The 22,366-nt window shown below is 48.6% G+C and overlaps 1 protein-coding gene across 2 annotated transcripts in view; it reads right to left on the minus strand.

Moving 5' to 3' along the window:
• Positions 1-538: 538 nt before the first annotated feature.
• Positions 539-22,366, minus strand: part of LOC108921672 (unconventional myosin-XVIIIa-like) — a 61,893-nt gene continuing 40,065 nt past the window's right edge. For both annotated transcript variants that reach the window (XM_029249191.1, XM_029249192.1), the window contains 19 exons: positions 22,212-22,331; positions 21,937-22,054; positions 20,631-20,758; positions 20,144-20,298; positions 16,675-16,798; positions 15,984-16,184; positions 15,759-15,869; positions 15,381-15,485; positions 14,841-14,987; positions 14,639-14,752; positions 13,286-13,402; positions 11,855-11,938; positions 10,627-10,764; positions 9,414-9,599; positions 8,827-8,966; positions 8,154-8,198; positions 5,416-5,538; positions 2,309-3,813; positions 539-617 (listed from right to left, as the gene is read on the minus strand). In XM_029249191.1, coding sequence (XP_029105024.1) covers positions 2,322-3,813; positions 5,416-5,538; positions 8,154-8,198; positions 8,827-8,966; positions 9,414-9,599; positions 10,627-10,764; positions 11,855-11,938; positions 13,286-13,402; positions 14,639-14,752; positions 14,841-14,987; positions 15,381-15,485; positions 15,759-15,869; positions 15,984-16,184; positions 16,675-16,798; positions 20,144-20,298; positions 20,631-20,758; positions 21,937-22,054; positions 22,212-22,331 — 3,648 coding nt within the window. In that variant the 3' untranslated portion in view covers positions 539-617; positions 2,309-2,321. The remainder of the gene's footprint in view (positions 618-2,308; positions 3,814-5,415; positions 5,539-8,153; positions 8,199-8,826; positions 8,967-9,413; positions 9,600-10,626; positions 10,765-11,854; positions 11,939-13,285; positions 13,403-14,638; positions 14,753-14,840; positions 14,988-15,380; positions 15,486-15,758; positions 15,870-15,983; positions 16,185-16,674; positions 16,799-20,143; positions 20,299-20,630; positions 20,759-21,936; positions 22,055-22,211; positions 22,332-22,366) is intronic.

The raw sequence follows: 22,366 nt of genomic DNA on the forward strand, positions 1-22,366 counted from the left end.
AACCACCGAGGCGGGGGGTATCGGAGCCCGGCGGCTACGGGGTCTCGGCTATGTTTCACCTCGGTGACATCGTTCCTGATGGTTCGACCTGCAGACGCGGCGCCAACGTGTGTCTGGAAACTAAAACGTGCTGTTCCGGTGCTCGACGTCAGGTTGATATGTCTCTGCTGAACAAGCTACAGTTGTTTGGACCTGGAATGGGAGGGAAAGGTGTGTGTGGTGTGCATGAGGGTAACAGGGTCTTGCAGGAGGCAGTTGGGGGCGGTGGGGGGTGGTATGCAGAGGGATATGGCGGCTTAGAAAGGAGCTGAATGCTGCTGGGATGTGCCGAGAGATCCTGAAGTCCAGGTTCACCTAAAAACACACCATATATTGAACCATTTAAAACTCAAGCAACTTAAAAAAGAAGGCAAGAAAAACAGGAGCGAAACATCCAGCAACGTTGGAGCGGCAGCGCTGCGCGAGTCCGTGATGACAATGCGGGTTCTCTGGGGAAGGGGCGCAGCTGCTACGCTGTCATCTCGGGCTGCTCCCTGTTGCCGTTGTTCAGGTGACCCCCCTCCGGCTCCTCTTCGCTGGATTTGTTGACCACAAGATGCGGCCGATATATCGTCGGGCTGGGGAAGGGACAGAAAGAGTATGTATTGACACCAGGGACTGACGCGCAACCAGAGTCGACAGCAAGTGTCATCATTGTTAGAGTTGTCATCTTGCAATTAAAGGACCTGGACCTGGGTTCGAACCACACCTCTTGCAGCAGTACCACTGACCTAGGTTCTTACCCTGAACTGAATGATTAAAAATAAAAATGCCCAGCTGTATAAATGTAAGTAGCCGTAATCAATGTCAGTAGTTAAGCGTCCCAAAAAAGGAATAAATAACTGATTTATTTTTAAAAACGTGCATCGAGGACAGAAAAAGCAGACTCTGTAACGGGCTGCACTTTAGCCTAAATGAAACCACAGGAATAACCTAAAAAAAGTGTTAATGACGTTCAGGTCCGGACCTTGAGGGCATCGCTCCACGCCTGCGGTCGGCGCCGATGCTTTCAAGTGCAAACAGTCTCTGACGCGGTGAGAAGATCGCAGCAAGTATATAGCAATAATCATGGATGTTTTGAAGGGCTCGCACCACAAGTGGAGGAAGCGGCGTTAACAGGAGGCCGTGGTGTCGTTAGGTTCTCATTAACAAGCACCGTTCACCAGCATGCAAGCTGCTCCCACATCCTTGCACCGGAGTGCAAATCGAGGATTAGCACAATTCCTCACCAGGAGACACTCAGATGTTTCGCTCGGGAGAGGAATCGTAGCTGGATTCCTCCCACAGAGTTTAAACGGTTAAGGGCAGCGGATTCACGCACGCCAGTACGGTCTCTCAATCCCATGCAGGAAGCAAACTGGAAAAAAGTTGACACACTTCCGAGTAGAGAGCAAAGGCTCGGGACCTGGACACGTGACCTTCCCAGAAGTCACCTGCTGTTTTACCCTTGAGAAATATTATTAGTCTAAACTGCTTCCTTAATTAGAATCCAGAACATTCCATGCTAATGGGAGTTGTTAGCTACTTGCTAGTGCGTGGTAATGGCTACCGTTCCGTGTAATCATCACAGAGCTGTGGTCAGCTAACAACCAGTGGACTCCTGCCCTTTGGGGCTTATCTGAAAGGTCAGAGCCCAGGAATTCACAAGAGTTCAAAGGACACTATGCTACCCCTGAATAGCTTCAGTAAGTAGGACAAAGCTTCTCCAGATGAGAATCTCGCTGACATTTCAGTCTACAGAGGAAGTTGACCTGATCTTTCCTGATCCTTCCTTTTCACGCTCACAGTGTCCCGACGGCTGCCATTACCTGAGAACTGTCAATCATCTGACAGCTGGCGCCCTACTGAGATTTATCTTTTGCTGTATGGATCTTAAATCACACAATCAGCTTTCACTTGCTTTTTGGCATACTGCAATACATTGTTACAAAAGATTTCCAAACATGCATATGTGGAACTGATTGTTTCTCAGTCAACAGTTCCTGTTGGCATGACTTGGATCAATGGGGAGAAACGCAGGAGCTTGAACTTACTGAATGAAGATTACATAGGTTATACATGCCAACCACAAAATATCTACTCAGAGCCAAGAATCAACTATCATAACTCCAAGATAACTATGAATGTTCCTTTCGACTTCTACGCAATTCATACAAAAGAGTGAACGGTAATGCAAACGCCATCATGCAGAGGGATTAGAGTTCAAGCAGGAACCTTTAGGTGAGATGAGTCACTTCATGCTCTCACTGCAGAGCCACACATCACCTACTGCTCCAAAGGCTTCAGTCACTGTCCGGCTTATAGAGGTACTTCATCATTAGGTTGTCCATCTTTCCTTTCTTCTTCCTGTCTTCTCTTCTGCTGCAAGGCCGCTTCTCTTCCTTCTCCTTATCAGAGGCGGAGAGTCGTCGAGTTGACTCCTTTTTGACTCCACGGCAGGAGAGGACAGAGCTGCTTGAGGAAGAGGAGCTCTCTGACTCTGAGGACTCAGAGGAGGAAGATGATTCGACCCCCTTCTGCCTGGAACGTCTTGCTGCCTTCTTCCAGGAGCTTGTCCTTTGGCACTGGTCTGAAGAGGAGCTGTCCGAGTTGGAGGAGTGATCTTTCCGACTACCGCGGATGCGGCTGCTCGGGGGTCGAATAGAATCAGAAGATGTGAGAGCCAAGGCAGAACGATTCCCCCCACTATCTTGAGCCCCACCCTCAGTGTTTGCCTTGCCTTCCTCACCCTCATCCCCCGAATCCTCCAGGCTCCGCCTCTTGAACTTGATAGGCTTGAAACTCAGCACTTCATTTATGGCTGCCTCCAGATCTGGGTCCAGGTAGTTACGGTATCCCGTGGGCTTGCTGCTGCTGGAGCTCTCCACAGTGCTGCGGTCAGCAGATGGGGAAGGGGTTGGCACAGAGAGGCTTCGGCCCAGGGAGTGGGGGCTGTGAGAGCTGGAGCGGACATCGCTAAGGGCCACGCTAAGTGCATCGTCATCGTCTCGGTCAACATTGAATCCACTCACCCGTCTGCCATGACTCAGTGATGACCTGATGCTGTCTGGGCTGCGGGAAACAGAGCGCCGACTCAGGCTGGGGCTGATGGCTGGTCTATAGGACTCGCTACGGCTGTCATCCAGCCACGAGGAACTTCGGCGCAAGCTGTAAGAGCTGGATGGGCCCAGGCTGCTCAGGACAGACCTACTGTCATCCTCTCGATTTGGCCCCAAGCGGTCAAAGGCTCGGCTGGGGGCCAAAGACGACAGTGAAGACTCTCTGTCAGCTTCCATTTGACTCCTTGGCAGTCCTCTCCTGGCTCGACTGGAGGTCTCAGAAATTGCCTGTGAGATGACAGAGCCACAGTCATCCAGGTCATCATCCAGGTGAACCCCGGCCTGTGATTTCCTCCAGCTGCTGATTGAGAGAGACTCATCTTCTGCCTGTGATTTCTTCCGGGAACTGATAGACAGAGAGTCATCCTCTGCTTGAGATTTCCTCCAGGAACTAATAGACATGGCATCATCTCTGGCCTGTGATTTCTTTCCAGAGTTGCTGGAGTGGGTCCTGCAGTCAGAGGAGCGGCCATCGGATTCTGAGTGCTTCTTCAAAGTGCTGAATAGAAACAGCTCATCCCCCTCACCCCCAATTGAGTCCTTCAGGTTGGAGCGTTTCCGATAGCTCAGGGAACTTGCAGAGTTCAGTGCTGACACGAGCTTGCTGGACTCCTCCCTTCTGCTCTCCTTTATTTCTTTTCCAACCTCATCCATGTCATCCACCTTTACAGCACATCTGTGTGTAGGGGCATGACCCAGGAATAACAACAGGCTGAATTGAGCAATCCAATAAAGAGGAAGAATGACACAAAATTTTACAGACTCTAATGAGAATAATGAAAAATATGATCCCCAGGAGTGGGTGCGGTGGAGCAGCGGGTTTGGCCAGGGCCCGCTACGTGGCAGGTCTGGGGTTTGAGTCCTGCTTGGGGTCCTGTCCAGGGTGTGTCCTTCAGCCTTGTGCCATGTTGCCGGGTCAGGCCCCGGTTCACCACAACCCCACCTGGGACAAGCGGTTGTAAACGTGTGTGTGTGTGTGTGTGTGTGTGTGTGTGTGGTTCCTAGAAGTGTCCTTGGGGAACCCCAGTCACTAGATTCAATATAAGTGGTATTCAACCCACAGCCACCTCATGTACATCTGTAAATTTTACTATATCGATTATAAATTCTATTGAATCATGCAGTAATACAGTTTTTGTGAGACACACATTGAATGGCCAGTAACATCAAGTGACTTCACGAGATGTTGGACCTGCTGTTCTCCATCCCTCATTGTCTGCGTTACTTTTTGTGAACTGGTGACTCAAACCTGCCTTTAGCGGGTGTTTGTGAGTGAATGAGTGTGCGTGAGTGCCCTGCAATAGACTGGTGTCTCATCTGGGTCGTACCCTACCTTGCACCCTATGTTATCCTATGACCCTGCAAAAGTGGCAAAATTTATTCGTACAACAGATTTAGTATATTTAAAAAGTTTCCAGATGCATTTTTTATTTACTGAGTTAACAACTGTATACTGAAGCTGTTAATGTTGATTGAGAGGCAGCATAGCGATACAACGAGTAGCTGTAGTTTTGCAAAAGAAAATGGGGTTGATCCCTGCTCAGCCTGTATGGAGCTTGTACGGCCTCCCTGTGTCTCTGTGGGTCTCCTCCATGTGCTCTGGTTTCCTCCCAGAGTCCAGAGACATGCAGTTCAAGTAAATTGGTGACAGCAAATTGCCCTTTGTGTGTATGTGGCTACCCTGTGACGGACTGGCATCCCATCCAGGGTGTACCCCTCGCCTTGCTCCCAACGCTTCTGGGATTTACGTCAGCACGCTGCTCAGGACAAGCACTTGTTGACATTGCATAAATAAAATGCTGTTTGAGGTACAGAACATTAAAAAACTCCAATTCAAAGTAACATCAGTACCTAAGTTTGTGACCTGACACTTTTTTTTCAAAACTTTGACTCAAGTTCATTTTCGGTCCTTTTAGTTGAGTAACTATTTTAAAAGTAGCAGGACCTTTAGTTGATTGGAGATGTGTCCACAGGATTTCCAGAAGGGTTATATAGTGGACTGTGCCCTTTCTCCTGGCGATTCCTGCACTGTGCCCCATGAAAAATGACTCAAGGTAGGTTTGTGCACAAGCTCACGATTCGGAATTTTTAGAAAGCCAATTTCCGGGTCACCAGGTCGGAATTTTTTTTTGATGTCCAACCTCAGCCCTTCAGCCAGCTACGAGAAAAACTGACAGACAGGAGGACAACTCGTGAATTAACTTAACGGTCCTTAACTCATACGTACGGGTTGCATGTGATCGTGAAGAGAACGCTATCAACCACCCACCCCACTCACCTGGGGTTTGTCAGGTTGACATCATCCGGAATGGTTCTGCTAGAGCCCTTGTTCCTGGAGATGAGAGATTTCACCCCATCCACGCGATTCTCCACCTCTGAGTCGGTCTCCGAGTCACCTCCACTAGACAAAAACAGAGCAAACCAGGGTTTGAGTGAAGGAGAAGGACAGCAGGACAGGTTTCACTGGAGGATTTAGTGAGGGTCACAGGGAGACTTGGACACAGGAAATTAGACAGGTTCATTCACATGTGCTTCTGTGGCTCCAACAGAGAATCGTTACAGCTTGCAAGGTGCCCACCATCACTACCATGCTGCAAGTCAAGTAGATCTGTTAGGGAGCTGTCACATTCAGCTTAGATGCTGAGGGGGGAGGTAAAATGGACTATTTTCAGTCCTTTCTATTCCACCTACAAGGCTGAAGTGAAATAAATACGGCTGTTTTGGACCGGAATGAGGTAAGGTGGGTAAGGTGACCCCGAGGCAAAGGAAATAAAGTGCCTCCAGACAATATGATGACCCTCACCGCACCAACCCGGCAAATGTGTAATGGCTCAGCGCAAGGGCTGAGCAAAATGGGCCCCTATCCCTTAATCAGCCCCCCCGCCACACACAAAACCGAGGCTGTTAGAGGCACTCTCGCCGTCCATGCAAATCGCCAGCGACCGAGTCTTGTCCAAGAGGAGGTAACGGAAGGAAGGGGTCACAAGGGTTCGCTAAGCCACTTTGTTCCAATACCGTTCCTAATGGTAACATCCTGCTTCAAATGATGTTGACATCAGCAGCGAAATTAAATGAAGAAGTAGAGAAAATGTGGTTTTTTTTAGATTTATTTTGCATTCCTCAGTACACCAGCCATAGCAGTAGGAAATGAGATCTGCAGGGAATAAGAGCGATCCTCCCCCCGCCGGCCTGTTCCTGTTCATTTATTTAATTAGCACCATGACAATATCTCAAAGGCAGATAGCGATGGAAAGTTCGCATGATTCCTAGTGACCCGAGTGCAAACCACATGTCGAGGAGTCTCACCTGGGCACAGGTCACAGTTGGAGGAAAGGTTCACGCTCTCTGCCACACAGCATCGTCGCCTTCATTCGTGTGACGTATTTACACCTGAAAGCGGCTCACCACACCTGGCGAGTTTTCATCATTATCGGTCTAAAGATGCCATATCTGCACCCGCCAGAGAGCATGCAAATCTCTTTCCGAGTCACACGTCACAGTGGAAGGGCTGAGATGAGTACATGGCGTTCAGCAAGCCGCGTTTAACCTCCTCTTAAATTTGACTTCCTGACCTCTCTGGCAGACACTTCGTTTCTGCCTGCACGGCTGTCATTGAGGTTTTGGAAACAGCAAGCTGGACCCTTCGGGGTTTTTTGCCTTCTTTGAAAACTAGCGTTTTCATCAGCCATCGACAACATCGCCATTAAATTAGAGCAAAAGGACAAGAGCTGCGGCGGGAAGGTACGCCACGCACACACCACAGCGACTCGCTGAAAAGCAATCCCACGCCGACGCTGGTACCACATGTGCGCTCGAGTAACCATGGAAATCCCATTCCGTTGCAACCCAATTGAAAAATCGTGCTCGTCTCTAAACTGGGTCTGCGGAGCCCCCCCACAGAGGTCATGTCACATGAGCCAGGGACTGGCTGCCCTTCTATTAATTAGAGAGCGTTAATTTGATATTAATTATTTTACCAGTGCGTCACTGATCCTCACAGGATGTAAATTCTTGTCCTTTACACCACTGCTCTCTATTGCTCTCCACCACCTCTGTTCACAATTCACAGTGGTGCAGAAGAGATAAGCCTCCCTCAGCCAAGGCTACCATCAGCTGTGGTCTCCAGAATGAGGGCACCTGTTGTAATGCACAACACGTCCCTCGGCCGCGCAAGGCCCTTGACCACAGAGAGACCAGGGCGCGTTAGTCAGCGCTAGCTAACCGGATCATAAGCACACTCCAACAGTGAACCATGCACATTGCAGCAGTGGTGGCAGGATATGTGTGATTGTCATCGCTACCAAAGCGAAGCCAATTTTTCCTAAGTGATCCATCACGAAAGAAGTGTGTTTGAATGATGTATGACGCTGAACATGGTAAAACCCACAGGGGGCAAGTTGAATAGACCCCAGGAACCAAGACCCAAGGTCCGCAAGAGCCAGGTCAATGACTTAGGGACAAGGTTTCTAAGACCTTCCCCACTTAATATTGTCTCTCACACACACACACACACACACACACACACACAGCCTTGGAGGAACACTTACCTTGGGGACCACCCATAAGCAGTCAGAACCGCAATTATTTGTGACATACATGTTTTCATTGCAACAATAACTTTTCTTCTCTCTACACAGTAACACACATATACACATGGACTAATAACTACTGTAAAGGTTTATTTCACAAGCACATGCAGTGCCCTCAGATGCTACAGGGAAGGATGATTTCACACAAACAGAGATGACAAAAGATCTAGTGATTTTTCAACCAAGATTTCATTATTTTCCATGCTTCAGGGAATGGAGCCATTCAGGGTTATGGATCTTAGTCTGTGGACACTACATCTGTATGATGTTAGCAGATTAGAGGTATAGGTAGTTCTGGAGTTATATAGATTACGTTAAACCTTATGGAAGTGTCCGTGAGTGCTGCACCTCCACTCACGACTTCACAGGGATTGCAGGGTGAAGAAAAGAACCAAAACAAGCAGAAGAATAAGTTTTGGGTTCTTACGCTTTATTCTTTCTTTTCTGATACTTAGTGACCATGTCCTGCATGCTGGAGGGGATAGCGGGTCAATGGTGCAGAAAGGGAAAAATGAAAAGTGAGAAACGCAAATATGGTGAGATTCTTGTAACAGAAAGGAAAACAAACACAAAATGTACAGTGGTCAAAAACAATTGCAATAAATAACAATAATATTCCTTTCTTTCCTGAATATTGCAGGAAGTGTGAGAGACAGTCCCCCTGCGGCAGGTAGGCAACGTCACCTGCGGACTGACCCCTTCTAGGCTGCTTTAGCTTTATTCAACGCGGAGACCCGCTAGGATGAACACATCTGCATTGTTTACACGCGAAGCTCATTTCTGCAGCTTGCTCCCTCCGGCAAGCAGAATGAGCAGAATAAAACAAAACAGAACAAAACCCGAAAGCAATAATGAAAAGGAAGAGGACGCTGAGGCAGTGGAGCGGACGTGACCAAATTAGGACATCCTCACCTAATTGGGGAGAGAGAAAGGTTTCAGTACCACACATCAGCACAAGTGGTGTTGTGAAGGTGTCTTTGGAGGATGTTTGTAAGGCAAGGTCAGAGTCTGGGGGGGCAGCCTTCATCTGAGCACAGGCTCCTCCCCCTTAGAGGAACAGCAACAGGCCACGCCTCCAGGTGACAGCGATGGCTGAGTACCTGTTGATGAGGTCATCGCTATCGTCGCTCTCCATCTCATCTTCGAGGGCAGCCTGCAGGTCGCCAATTCGCTTGAAAGCCAGCTTAAGGTCCGCCTGCAGGCTCTGATTGGCCGCCTCGAGGCTCTCGATGTCCATCTCCTGCAGAGGGAGGGGTTGCGGATCGGTGGAATTGGAGAGATGTCGGACACATCAACTTACACCCATTCACACCACCTTCTTTCTGAGATGGTCCTTCACCAACACATGCCTCAATTACCACAACAGCAGCAGGAAGGTTGAAGGTTCCGCTTTATAACCCGAGTTAGAAAAACATTTCTCCAGTTTAAAGTTGCACAGTATTACATTACATTTATTCCTTTACACTTTTCTCGAAAGCGATGCACAACTTTTCGCTCTCATTCCATACAACTGAACAGTCCTCTGTTCTTATTCTTTCCTACATTAAAATGTCGTAAGCCTGAACAATAAAGATCAAATATTCCGTTCACTGTAATGTTATCTTCCGAACAGTTCTGTCTGGTTGAGTTTTGAAAACCACTATCTGAGCAATAGTATAATATATGCAAATCAAGGGGTGGGCCTCACCAGCTCATGCTTCTTGCGACTCGCCTCCGTCTCCTTCTTGACCAGCTCGCCCATCTCCTCCTTCACATCTCGGACCTGCCGCTGCAGCCGCTTGTTCTGCTCCTTCTCCCGGTTCTCAGCGGCCAGATGTTGGTCCCGCTCCTCTGCCAGCTTCTCCAGGCCCTCCTTCAGTCGAGCCACCAGGCCCTGTCGAACCAGGGGTCAAACCATTTAAATGAGGGCACAACGAGGCACAAGGGGTAGCATGTTTGTCTATTAATAATAATAATACAATTATGTGTGCTACCACACACAATATATAGGTATGTACATGCATATTCTTCTGCAGCTGTGTGGATGAATTTATGCAGAGTTGTTAGTGCCTATATACAGTATTACAGTACAGGATACATATACATTGTCCAGTGCATCTTCACATGACCACAGTAATGGGGAGAGGAGGCTGGTCAAGTGATTTACTGGGCAGAGTATAAAATGCATCATTTCAATTCTGCATTCCCAAAAAAACGTTATTTATTGATAACAGTATGCTTGAAAATCGATTTAAATAATTAACAATTGGGGGTTGATTTCACCAAGTAACCAAGAAAAATTATGAATGATCGTAGCAGAAGGCAGTGCTTTTATAATAAAATATTTGTTATTATGAAAAGTATCATGTAAGTAAATTACTTCAAATATTAAAGTGTTTTTTTTTTTAAACAATTTTTATTCCAGTTTGCCATTTTCCCCTCTTTTTTTAAATTCTGTAAAATATCTGAAAAAAATTATATTGTGACACACTGAACTATCCAGTCCTAGTCACCCACAGTGGAGTCATGTGTGGGCGGACTACACATATCTCCCATGCTCCTTTGCATCATACCCACATCTGTAGCAAAAGCATAACTCTGGGAGGCTGAAGGAGGCGAAGCTGTGAGACAAACCAGAACCTCAAAGAAGAACACTGCAGATGAGTTGTTAATCTTTAGGCCCACTGCGAAGCTGACGAACAGAAGGTCAGCGATGACTGATGGAGACACTGAACAGCGAGTGAACGTGGCTCAGAAATAACAGCTCAGCTGAATGTGAAGACAGGGTGAGGCTCTGAATGCTGAGGCTCTACTTCTCTGTTCTGATGCTGGCTTGACAGAACCGAAGAGGAGTCGATCCCCCAGCCCCGTTTCCATTGCACACCCTCTTTCACCCATTTCCATCCCACAAAGAGTCTCACCTCAAGCCTCTTGACCTGCGTCCGCTCATACTCCAGCTTGGTCTCCAGCTCACGTATCTTGGCCTCCTGCCGGCTCACTAAGGACTTGTCCACCATGCACTGCTCCTGGAAATCCAGCTGGCTTTGCAGAGTCTGGACCTGGACCGCAACATCCAGGATTGGGGTGAAGGGGTTAGAAGGACAAGGTACCTCAATCACCAGGCACGTGCTTCAACATGCTCCACTGCCTGAGGTTCCATTTCCACACAGATCCAGTCACAGGAACCTTGAACGTAGCAGTGATTTTGGGATCCATGTGCTGCACAGGCTGTTGAGCTCCAGTTACTCTGCAGGCTTCACCCTTTATGTCTACATCTGAGAGGAACACCGCTCAGATCCATTATTAAAACTCCTTCACAAAAAATGTCTTCTACAGTTTGTATCCATTTTTTCCACCAAGACTGGTGGTTTATCCCTGCACTGAATTCTAAATGAGAGAATCATTTCTGCATGTCAGGTGAACTGCAAGAGCTACACCAACAAGAGTTATCCCAAAGAGCCAGCCCTGCAGTTTTCCCAACAAATGGCAACCCCTAGAGTTACCCCAGTAGAAAACTGCTCCTACAGATTCCCCAAAGAGCTACATCTAGTTATCCCAAAAAAGAGCAAACCCTACATTTACCCCAACAAAGAACTACGCTTCCAGTTACCGCAACAAAGTACCCTTAAAGTCACCCCAACAACGAGCATCCCATACATTTACCCCAACAAAGAGCTACCCCTATAGTTGCAAAGAATAACCAACAGTAAGAGAGCTACTTCAACAGTTACCCCAACAAAGGGCTACTCCAAAAAAAGTGCAACTCCTACCCTGCTAAAAAGCTTCCCCAACAAGGAATTACCACAAAATTACATTTGCTAGAGAAGTATTTTTTCTTCAATCTTCTAATTATGGGATGGAAGTTCAAAAGACAAGTAACACTTAAACATGCTTCTGTTCCTCTTAAATGCAGGGAAAAAGAAAAAAAAAAACTATAAGTGTTGCTGTGCTTTTCTGAGAGATGAGGTGAATTTGGAGGTGGCTGATTTAGGGACTGTGTGGATCTGTAGATATAGGATTTGGAGATTGTGTTGGCATTATGACAGGGCCTGACTTTTCCTTCAAAGCACTTTGCTTAAAGGGCAAAAGGCTGAAGTCCAGACTATGGATGAAAACAGTGAACATTCCACCAGGGATATGATAGGTTACCTTCTCCTGGATCTCCTGCTTCTCCTTCATGGCCTCTTCCAGTTGGGCTTGCAGGTCACTAATCTGGGCCAGGTCTCGGGTTGACTGAGCAATCATAAAACACAGAGCTGGTCATCTACAGTTGGGTATCAATGCTTCATCACTCATAACCAACAACAGATCCAAATACTGAGCTCATTTAAAAAGCAAAAAAGGAAGAAATTTCTGGATGCAGCATAAGTCATTAAATGTCATTGTTATGTAAAAAAAAATAAAACATTAAAATCAGCTTTAAGGAGCAGTGTATGAAATAAACTAAAAAACTGAAGTCTTCATCATACATCTTCGAACACACAAAAAATAAAAACACAAAAACATGTTTGACTTTGATTTTTAAAATCACCCAATGAAAAAGAGCAAAAAGCAAAGGTTAGCGCTATTTGTCAAACTGAACCCATGAATCGTGGTCCTTAGGTTAAAGGTTTTAATTTTGAACCAAGAGGTTGAAGGTCCCGGGTGAGCATCTACAGCTCAATGCAGAATCAAGGCCAAACTGTGACCTCTGCAAAAATTTTGACCTCAATCACTACAAAAGCAAAGTAAACAGCATCATTTTTGTCCTGAATTAATTTTTTTGCCAGCTTTTCTGAAAAGCATAAGGGCAGCTTAAAATAATCCATTACAGGGGGAAACGAAATCTCTTAGGCTGGAGGAAAACAACTGTGTTTAATCGTTGCTCCGGAGAGGAAAAAAAAAAAACAAAAAAAATCTGGCAGTGACAGTCCCTCCTGAAGCTGCGTGTAAAATTTTGTTTCCCTGGAGTCTGCCGGAGAGATCTCGGCTCTTGTGCTCTCGACAAAATGAAGCATTTGCAGCTCAGCATCCACGAGGACACTAATCTCACCGTTCGCAAGTGCATCACAGTATACGGGCTGCTTTTAACGGCACGCTGCTTATCCTATAGGGGAACCACTTAGTACACAAACACACACACACACACACACACACACACAGCTCCTCTATGAAATCCTCATAGCATCATCAAATAAAGTTCATACAACTGAGATGTGAATATTAGTCACTGCGCATGTGTAATGTCTACAGTTGCTTGTCCCAAGCGGGGTCGTGGCAAGCCGGAGTCTTGCAGGGCGCAGGGGCGAAGGGGCACACCCCAGGCGGGACGTCCATCCACCACGGGGCACCCCAAGCAGGGCTCAAACCCCAGACCCGCCACACAGCAGGCACAGGCTGAGCCCACCATGCCTCCGCGCCCCCGCGGGAATATCAGTCAAATAGTTTTAATTAACACTGCATGGTTACATCCCAACCCTTTGCAGGTGCTGTTGTGTTTGAAAAGATTAAAATAGTCGAGACGAGTTCCATACATATGTTACGGACGAGCTCAGAACCACCGACCGGCGATGGCACGCACAAGTCAGAGGTGAGCGTTACCTGGGCAACGGCTGCCTTGTGCTTCTTCATCAGTTCATTCATGTCCTCCTGGTCCTCCTCCAGACGTGACTGCAGATCGTTCTTCTCGCGCTGCAGCCGGCTCACCTGCTCCTCCAGCTGGAGGGGGACACCGGAGAGATGTGTGCGAACACCTTGATCACAGTGCGTTCATCATTTCCGAATTACTGGAGCGCACCAAGTACTTGGGTTCAGTCCGGATTGTCTTTCGTGAGTCTGTAGCCTCTGCTTCAGCGGGAGCGAGATGAGTGTGATGTTTGCGTAAAAGTGCAACATGACTGCCAGAAATAAAGTACACTCCCCTTTCCTGTTAGGAATGGGGGTGGTAGGAATTTCTCAAGATACCAACATTTTTCACCATTTTAACTGAATTTTCTTCATTTCGTGTTTTAGAAAATTTCTGTCAGCAGCAGAGCAAATGCAACCTGTTTCTACCCTCTGAGCTGATAGACAGCAGTGAGTAGTGAGTGAGACCACCTTAATTTAACTCACTTCCACAACACTAAATAGGAGATTTTAATTGACAGAAAAAAAAAAAATTACACAATTAAATTTAATTGCTGATTTGTAGTTAAGTTATTTTATTCATTATAATTATTCCATTAGCAGATTTTTTCCCAAAGACAAACTAGCGAATAAATTAAGAGACACCTGTATTTAGATTTTACTGACTGTAACCTGGTGGTAAAACTTTGAATTTGGATTTACAAATAAAGAGGTACAAACGGACTTCTGGTCTCAGCTGTGTTCATGAGCGGAGAAGTCAGTGCATATGAATAAGGCTTTACCGAGTGCTAAACATGCAACTACTAACAACTAAGAGATACAAAAAAAATCTGTTCATCTATAAACCTATTTATGTATTTAGTCTAAATTTATCTATAAATCTATCTGAATCACTTAAAACCACGTGAACCAGCACTAATGTACAACTGTCCTTGTGTCAGCCGGCACTGTTGATGTAATCAGCCGCCGCTTTTCATCTGACATCCATTATTTTTTCCTCTAAACCCCAACAAATTGCATGTTTTCCCGAGCTGCAAAAATGGTTCGGCAGTAAAATTAGCAGTTGCAGAAAATACAGCTGTTATGTTTGTCCTCAGTAAGGCGGCAGAACAATCATAAATTGGAACAATTCCTCAAAACGGCATTTATGAGCGATAATCGTTTATTGTGTGGGAGGAGGGAGAGATGGCCGGTTTGCGTGTGCTCGACACTCCTTCTTCTACATCTGTACGCGGCATGAAGGTGAAGTGTCTAATGGCTGAGGAATCCAAGCAACAGACTGTATGCAACGCTGGCTCCTACTTCTGCAGGGTAGCTGCACACACTCACCGAGATCTTAGCCTTGGAGATGTCCTCCATTTGCACATGCAAGTCTTCCATCTCCAACTCCATGGACTTGCGGGTCTTGACAGCAGCAGCACAGGCAAATTCAGACTCCTCCAGCTGTGAGAAGTGGAAATAGCAGGGGAATGAGGATCAGGGGTCCTTCAGAGAAACGAGATGCTAGAGACAGAAGTGGTTTGAGACCCACCTGGCTCCTAAGCTGTGTGAGCTCCCTCTTGCTGGGGGCATTATTCTTTAGGTGGTCCAGCATGGCCTGAGCATCAGCTAGGAGGGCTTTGGTGCGCTTCAGGTCCTTCCTGAGGCGCTTCTCAGTCTCCATGTCCCGTTGGCCTACCTGATGTCCAGGTGATAGCAAGCAACTCAAATACCAGCACGCAACTAAAAACCCAACACAACTCAAGTTCAACAAAGAACTCTACATCGACCTCAGAACTCAATGTTTAACACACAAAGCCCAAAGAAACAACGCAAACCCCAACAGAACTCAAGATTTTCCACGTAACTCAAGGTTCAACAAAGCCAAGCACACAACTCAAAGGTCACCAACACAACTCAAACCCAACCAACAACTCAGAGCCCATAACACAAAAACCATAGTTTCCTGGTTCATAGTGGGACGTTTTTCTAGTATGTCCAGGAGCACTAAATTAAACCAGGACTAAACCAACTGATCTTGTGACCAACTGGTCTCCAGGCCTGTGGAACTCCTACAGCGTACGAGTGGTACCTGGTCCTGGGCACTGAGCAGCTTTGCTTCCAGATCCCGCCTCTCACGGAGGACCCTCTGCTTCTCGTCATATTCTTCCTCCAGCTGGGCCTCCATGTGCTTTAGCTGCAAGAGGAAGGATGGAGGAATCATGTCTGAGAAGAACAACCTCATCTCACACACACACACACACACACACACCACCAGCTTCCTCACAAAGGAGCAGGAACAGCACAATTACATCCAAACATATACAGACCACAGAGATCATCAGACATCAACATGTACAAACTTTTTTCCACTTAATCTATTTGATTCTGTATAACCCTAGATTGTTTCAACAACTGAAAACTGGATTCTTACTTTTAGATGTTACATGTTGCCCCCCATTTCACATACCTTTTTAGTGCAGGCTTGCCTGATCTCCTCCACCTCTTCATCTTTGGTTTCCATCTCTTTGGAGTGGCTTTGACGTAGTCTCTCCATCTGCATCTCCAGCCTCAGCTTGGCCTGAAGGACAGAGAGAAAGAGAGGTGGTCGTGGGTCATACATCCGCTCTCCAGCATGATCGCTTTGGCACAAGATAAGCATAAAAACCGAGGATCCCTGGCCTAGCCCTCGAACCTGCTCCAGCGTCTGGATGGTGCCTGCTTGCTCGTCGAGCTCTTCCTCCTGGTCCTTCACCTTCATCTGCAGGTCACGTAGTTGTTTCTTGACCTTGACCAGCGAGGCCTCGTCCTTAGACTCCTGGGAGGAGAGGTCCTGCAGCTCCACCTCCAGCTGTTCTACCTTTAGCCGGGCTGCACACAGCTCCAGGTCCTTGTCCTACGGGGGGTGATGCAGAGGTGTGGAGCACCTTCTCATACATCCAGGCCCATACACTATATTAATTTGTGACCCACACCCTCAATAAGCCGGAATTAAGACATGAAAACAGTATGATTTAAAAACATTCTGTAAATTTGCAAGTTCCAAAAGAAATCTATACACACTGAGCAGTGATGGTAGATAATTCTAATGGCTCCACAAATGGACCTGCAGCAGTAGATGATTCCATCACCCCTCCCAGCCTACTGACATTGAACAGCAGGTGACCCCTATTGCCTTTCCCATTGACCTTTCGCAGTACATGACTCCTATGGTCCCACACACTGACCTTTAGGAGGAGGTCACCCCTATGACATCCACTGACCTTTAGCAGTACATGTCCCCCATGACAAATGACAAAAAACTGACCTTTAGTACTAGGTGACCTCATTGCCCCACCAACTGACCTTTAGCATTAGGTGACACCTCCCCTGCTAAACCCACTGACCTGCAGCTGCTGTCTCAGACTAAACAGCTCTCCAGCCAGCATGTCCTTCTCCCGACCCATTTTTTCCCTGAGGGCCTTCTCCCGTTGGGCTTCCTCCTGGGCCTGGCTCTGCTCTGAGTCGAACCTGTAACATTGACATGTGCATGACCACCAATCACTCAAACTCCCCTGTGCAACAGTTCTGCCTGTAAACCAAACCTCTAATACCAGTCATCAGTAATCTGCTGTCAGTCATCTCTATAATTTCCCTTTACAGTGTAATCACCCCGTTTTTGGGTGTGCTGGTGAGGCCTGGTTGTGAGCAAAAATCCCACAATCCCCCACGAGTGTCAGGGTAGAAGAGCTGTATGTGAGGGACCATGTGCTTCCTGGCTTCTCCACTATCCATCCATCCATCCATCCATCTTCTTCCGCTATCCGGGGCCGGGTCGCGGGGGCAGCAGTCCGAGCAGAGTTCTCCAGACTTCCCTCTCCCCGCACACCTCCTCCAGTTCCTCTGGGGAAACCCCAAGGCGTTCCCAGGCCAGCCGGGAGACATAGTCTCTCCAACGTGTCCTGGGTCTGCCCCGAGGCCTTCTCCCAGTGGGACAAGCCCGGAACACCTCCCCAGGGAGGCGTCCAGGAGGCATCCGGAACAGATGCCCGAGCCACCTCAACTGGCTCCTTTCGATGTGGAGGAGCAGTGGCTCTACTCCGAGCTCCTCCCGGGTGACTGAGCTCCTCACCCTATCCCTAAGGGTGCGCCCAGCCACTCTGCGGAGGAAACTCATTTCTGCCGCTTGTATCTGTGATCTCATTCTTTCGGTCATGATCCAGAGTTCATGACCATAGGTGAGGGTAGGAACGTAGATCGACCGGTAAATTGAGAGCTTCGCCTTACGACTCAGCTCCCTCTTCACCACAACAGACCGGTACAATGACCGCATTACTGCGGACGCCGCACCGATCCGTCTGTCAACCTGCCGCTCCATTTTTCCCTCACTCGTGAACAAGACCCCGAGATACTTAAACTCCTCCACTTGAGGGAGCAACTCCCCCCAACCCGGAGGGGGCAATCCACCTTTTTCCGACTGAGAACCATGGCCTCGGATTTGGAGGTGCTGATTCTCATCCCCGCCGCTTCGCACTCGGCTGCAAACCTCCCCAGTGCACGTTGCAAGTCTTGACTTGATGAAGCCAACAGGACCACATCGTCCGCAAAAAGCAGAGACGAGATCTCGCAGCCATCAAAACAGACACCCTCCGTTCCCTGGCTGCGTCTAGAAATTCTGTCCATGAAGATAATGAACAGAATCGGTGACAAATGGCAGCCCTGGCGGAGTCCAACATGCACCGGGAACAGGTCTGACTTACTGCCGGCAATGCGAACCAAGCTCCTGCTCCGGTCATACAGGGAACAAACAGCCCGTAGCAGCGAGCCCAGAACCCCATAATCCCGAAGTACCTCCCACAGGATGCCACGAGGGACACGGTCGAATGCCTTCTCCAGGTCCACAAAACACATATGGACTGGTTGGGCAAACTCCCACGAAGCCTCCAGCACCCTAGTGAGGGTATAGAGCTGGTCCAGTGTTCCACGGCCAGGGCGAAAACCGCATTGCTCCTCCTGAATCCAAGGTTCGACTATCGGTCGGATTCTCCTTTCCAGTACCCTGGCATAGACTTTCCCAGGGAGGCTAAGGAGTGTGATCCCCCTGTAGTTGGAACACAATCTCCTGTCCCCCTTCTTAAAAAGAGGGAACACCACCCCGGTCTGCCAGTCCAGAGGCACTGTTCCCGAACTCCACGCGATGCTGCAGAGGCGTGTCAGCCAAGACAGCCCCGCAACATCCAGAGACTTGAGAAACTCGGGGCGGATCTCATCCACCCCCGGAGCTTTGCCACGGAGGAGTTTTTTGACTACCTCAGCAACTTCGGCCAGGGTAATGGACGAGTCCCCCTCCAAGTCCCCAGCTTCAGCTTCCTCTACGGAAGGCGTGTCGGAGGGATTGAGGAGATCCTCAAAGTACTCCTTCCACAGCCCGAGGACATCCTCAGCTGAGGTCAGCAGCGTACCACTTCCACTGTAAACAGTGTTTGTGGAACACCGCTCCCCCCTCTGAGTCGCCGCACGGTTTGCCAGAATCTCTTTGAGGCCGACCGAAAGTCTTCCTCCATGGCCTCACCGAACTCCTCCCAAGCCCGAGTTTTTGCCGCGGCGACTGCCAGAGCCGCGCTCCGTTTGGCCCGCCGGTACCTGTCAGCTGCTTCAGGAGTCCCATGAGCCAGCCAGGCCCGATAGAACTCCTTCTTCAGCTTGACGGCATCCCTTACCTCCGGTGTCCACCACCGTGTTCGGGGATTACCGCCGCGACAGGCGCCGGAGACCTTATGGCCGCAGCTCCGAACCGCCGCCCTGACAATGGAGGTGTGGAACATAGTCCATTCAGACTCAATGTCCCCCACCTCCCTCGGGACCTGGTTGAAGCTCTGTCGGAGGTGGGAGTTGAAGACCTCTCTGACAGGGGCCTCCGCCAAACGTTCCCAACAGACCCTCACTATGCGTTTGGGCCTGCCAGGTCTGTCCAGCTTTTTCCCCCGCCATCGAATCCAACTCACCACCAGGTGGTGATCAGTTGACAGCTCAGCCCCTCTCTTCACCCGAGTGTCTAAGACATATGGCCGAAGGTCAGAAGAAACGACTACAAAGTCGATCATCGACCTCCGACCTAGGGTGTCCTGGTGCCAAATGCGCTGATGGACACCCTTATGCATGAACATGGTGTTCGTTATGGATAAACCGTGACTAGCACAGAAATCCAGTAACAACTCACCGCTCGGGTTCAGATCAGGGAGGCCGTTCCTCCCAATCACGCCCCTCCAGGTGTCACTGTCGCTACCCACGTGGGCGTTAAAGTCCCCCAGTCGAACGACAGAGTCCCCAGTGGGAGCGCTTTCCAGCACGCCCTCCAGGGACTCCAAGAAGGCTGGGTACTCTACACTGCCGCTAGGCGCATAAGCACAAACGACAGTGAGAGACCGTTCCCTGACCCGAAGGCGCAGGGAGATGACCCTCTCATTCACCGGGGTAGACTCCAACACATGGCGGCTAAACTGGGGGGCTATTAATAAGCCCACACCTGCCTGCCGCCTCTCACCCTGGGCAACGCCAGAATAGTGGAGAGTCCACCCTTGGTCGAGAAGAGTGGTTTCAGAACCCAAGCTGTGAGTGGAAGTGGGTTTTTGAACCGCACTTTGTCTCGTCTGTCATCCAGGACCTGTTTGCCATGGGAGACCCTACCAGGGGCATATAGCCCCAGGCAACATAGCTCCTGGACTCATTCAGGCACTCAAACCCCTCCACCACGGTAAGGTGGCGGTTCACGGAGGGGCTTCTACACTAATTTTGGGTAAATTCCTCCTATCTTTTTAGTCCAATGACATGCACCCGCATCATTTCGCGCCCTGCTAGCCACACAGGAGTGCTCACCTCCTCTGCTTCTTCTCTAGATCATGATTGCGACTCTGCTGGCCCTCCAGGTGCAGTTTGGTGTCCTGCAGCTCTGCAGTCAGGCGCTGACACTTCTTTTTCAGCTGCTGCAGTGAGCGCTGCGCCTCTTCGCCGTCCGCCTGCAGCTCTGCCAGCTGTATGGGGCAGGATGGGGTCAGATGTCACGGGCAGTCTCTCTCTCTCACACATACATTTACATTTATTCATTTAGCAGACGCTTTTGTCCAAAGCAACGTACATCTCAGGAAAAGTACAATTTATGCATTATATACACGCATGATGATACGACCTAGGCAGGCAAAATACATTTACATCTACAGTTCATCCACGCATGACCAAACCTCAAGTGACCTGGTACTGGAATCACTTCCCTGCCCACATTAGTCCAGTCATGTGAGGTTGAACTGTACTTACAGGTGTGCGTGTGTGTGTGCGCGTGCGCATGTCTATGCCTCTAACATCAGACCTTCCTCTCCAGGTGTCTCCGGTTCTGCTGTTCATTCTCCAGCTTGTCCTCATATTCCTGCTGGATCTTCTTCTTGGTGAATTCAGCCTCCCGAACCATGCGCTCGTATTTCAGCCTCCACTCTCCTCCTGCCGGGGGGTCGTGGGGGGGGTTCTAACTTACAGCCTTATGATCACAACTTAGACCAGAAGTCTATTATTAACTCTGTTCTTAAGCTGCTTTGTTCAAAACTCCATTACCATTTGACAGTATTAATATCAATAAGAAGTTACTCATAAAGACATCCTTCGGTATATTTGCCTGAAGTTATGTTCAGTAAAAATCTTTACAATCACCTATTCAGTGTCAATTGTTGGCCGATTCGTCCCATAAATCAAAGTTGCTCGTCTTGTTAACAGATATGAGTTGTAAACAGTGTGGAAGTGAGTTGAATTAAGGCGGTCCCATACACCTACAGTATTCTGTTTGGATGTGCTTTACTGCCATCTATTGGCTTGGAGGATAAACACAGGTCACATTTGTTCTGCTGCAGACAGAAATTTTAGAAAATAGGTCAATGAAGAAAAAATAAAACAAAGATGTATCTTCAAAAATTCGTAACGACCTTTTGTTGCAAGTGGAACCAATGTATGCAGGTTACGCGGGATTAGCGATGCAAGTACTGTATATACCGCGTACTGGATTAGCAATGAAACTGACCAAAAAGATATGTATATACATGGCTGGGACAAGGAATATTCATCCAGGCCATGAACCCCAATCTTATACTATGTTACTGTCTCATCAAGGGTATTGATAAATACTGAATATGGAAATAGATTCTGACATAAGAGAAAAACCATTCTTTTCACGTTCAAAGCAAGATGCCCTTGACACGTGGGAATTATTTCAACAGAGTGAGACCGCGTGCCGTCGTCAGAACGAGATGAGAATTGAAGCCGATTTCTGAGCAGCTTTTATCTGAATGGACGGCCGCGTCACCTCTGGAGAGACCTGCACTGCATTTGCATATAAATAGCACGATGGCCGACTCTGATGCGAGAGATTATTTTCTCATTTGTCTGGTAGCGGTCCAGCGGGGCACGCCTGGCCACCGGAGGCCTCCATTCCACTGCAGGGCAACGATAGCACCAGGCCAATGAAGACTCAATTAAAGATGCCACCGACAGCAGCAGGCACGACCCTCGATCCCACGGCAAGCATCCCTCAGACCCAGGTGCTGCCTCCATGACCCAGGTCACAAATCGAGTGACCTGGATGCCGGGGGTTATGTCCCCCTACCACCCCACCCAGGTAATGGCCTCACCAGTGTCGTCGTCATTGTCATCTATCTCGCCATTGAGCTCAGCTGCACGGGCAAGACGTGCCTCCATCACCTCCACCTCCATGGACTCCATCTGCTTCCTCATGGTGTCGTGCTTGGCCTGCCATACACACACACACACACACACACACACACACACACACACACACACATGCTCATACTGCCAGACACTCATGTGTATTACTTTCCATCATATGCTCTGCCCCCCGGTAGAGGTTCTCAGGTGAACCCAGGTGATGGTCTACCATGGGCCTCACCTGCAGGTCCTTCAGGTCCTTGTCCAGACGCAGTCTCTCGGATGTCTCCGACTCCAGCAGCTGCGTGGCAGACTCACCCGTGCTCCTTTCGTCTGCCAGCTCTGCTGACAGTTCTGCTATCTGGGTGCAGACAGAGTGGACATGGAGTAGCTGTG

Source organism: Scleropages formosus, chromosome 25 (assembly GCF_900964775.1).
Source record: "Scleropages formosus chromosome 25, fSclFor1.1, whole genome shotgun sequence".
Classification (NCBI taxonomy): domain Eukaryota; kingdom Metazoa; phylum Chordata; class Actinopteri; order Osteoglossiformes; family Osteoglossidae; genus Scleropages; species Scleropages formosus.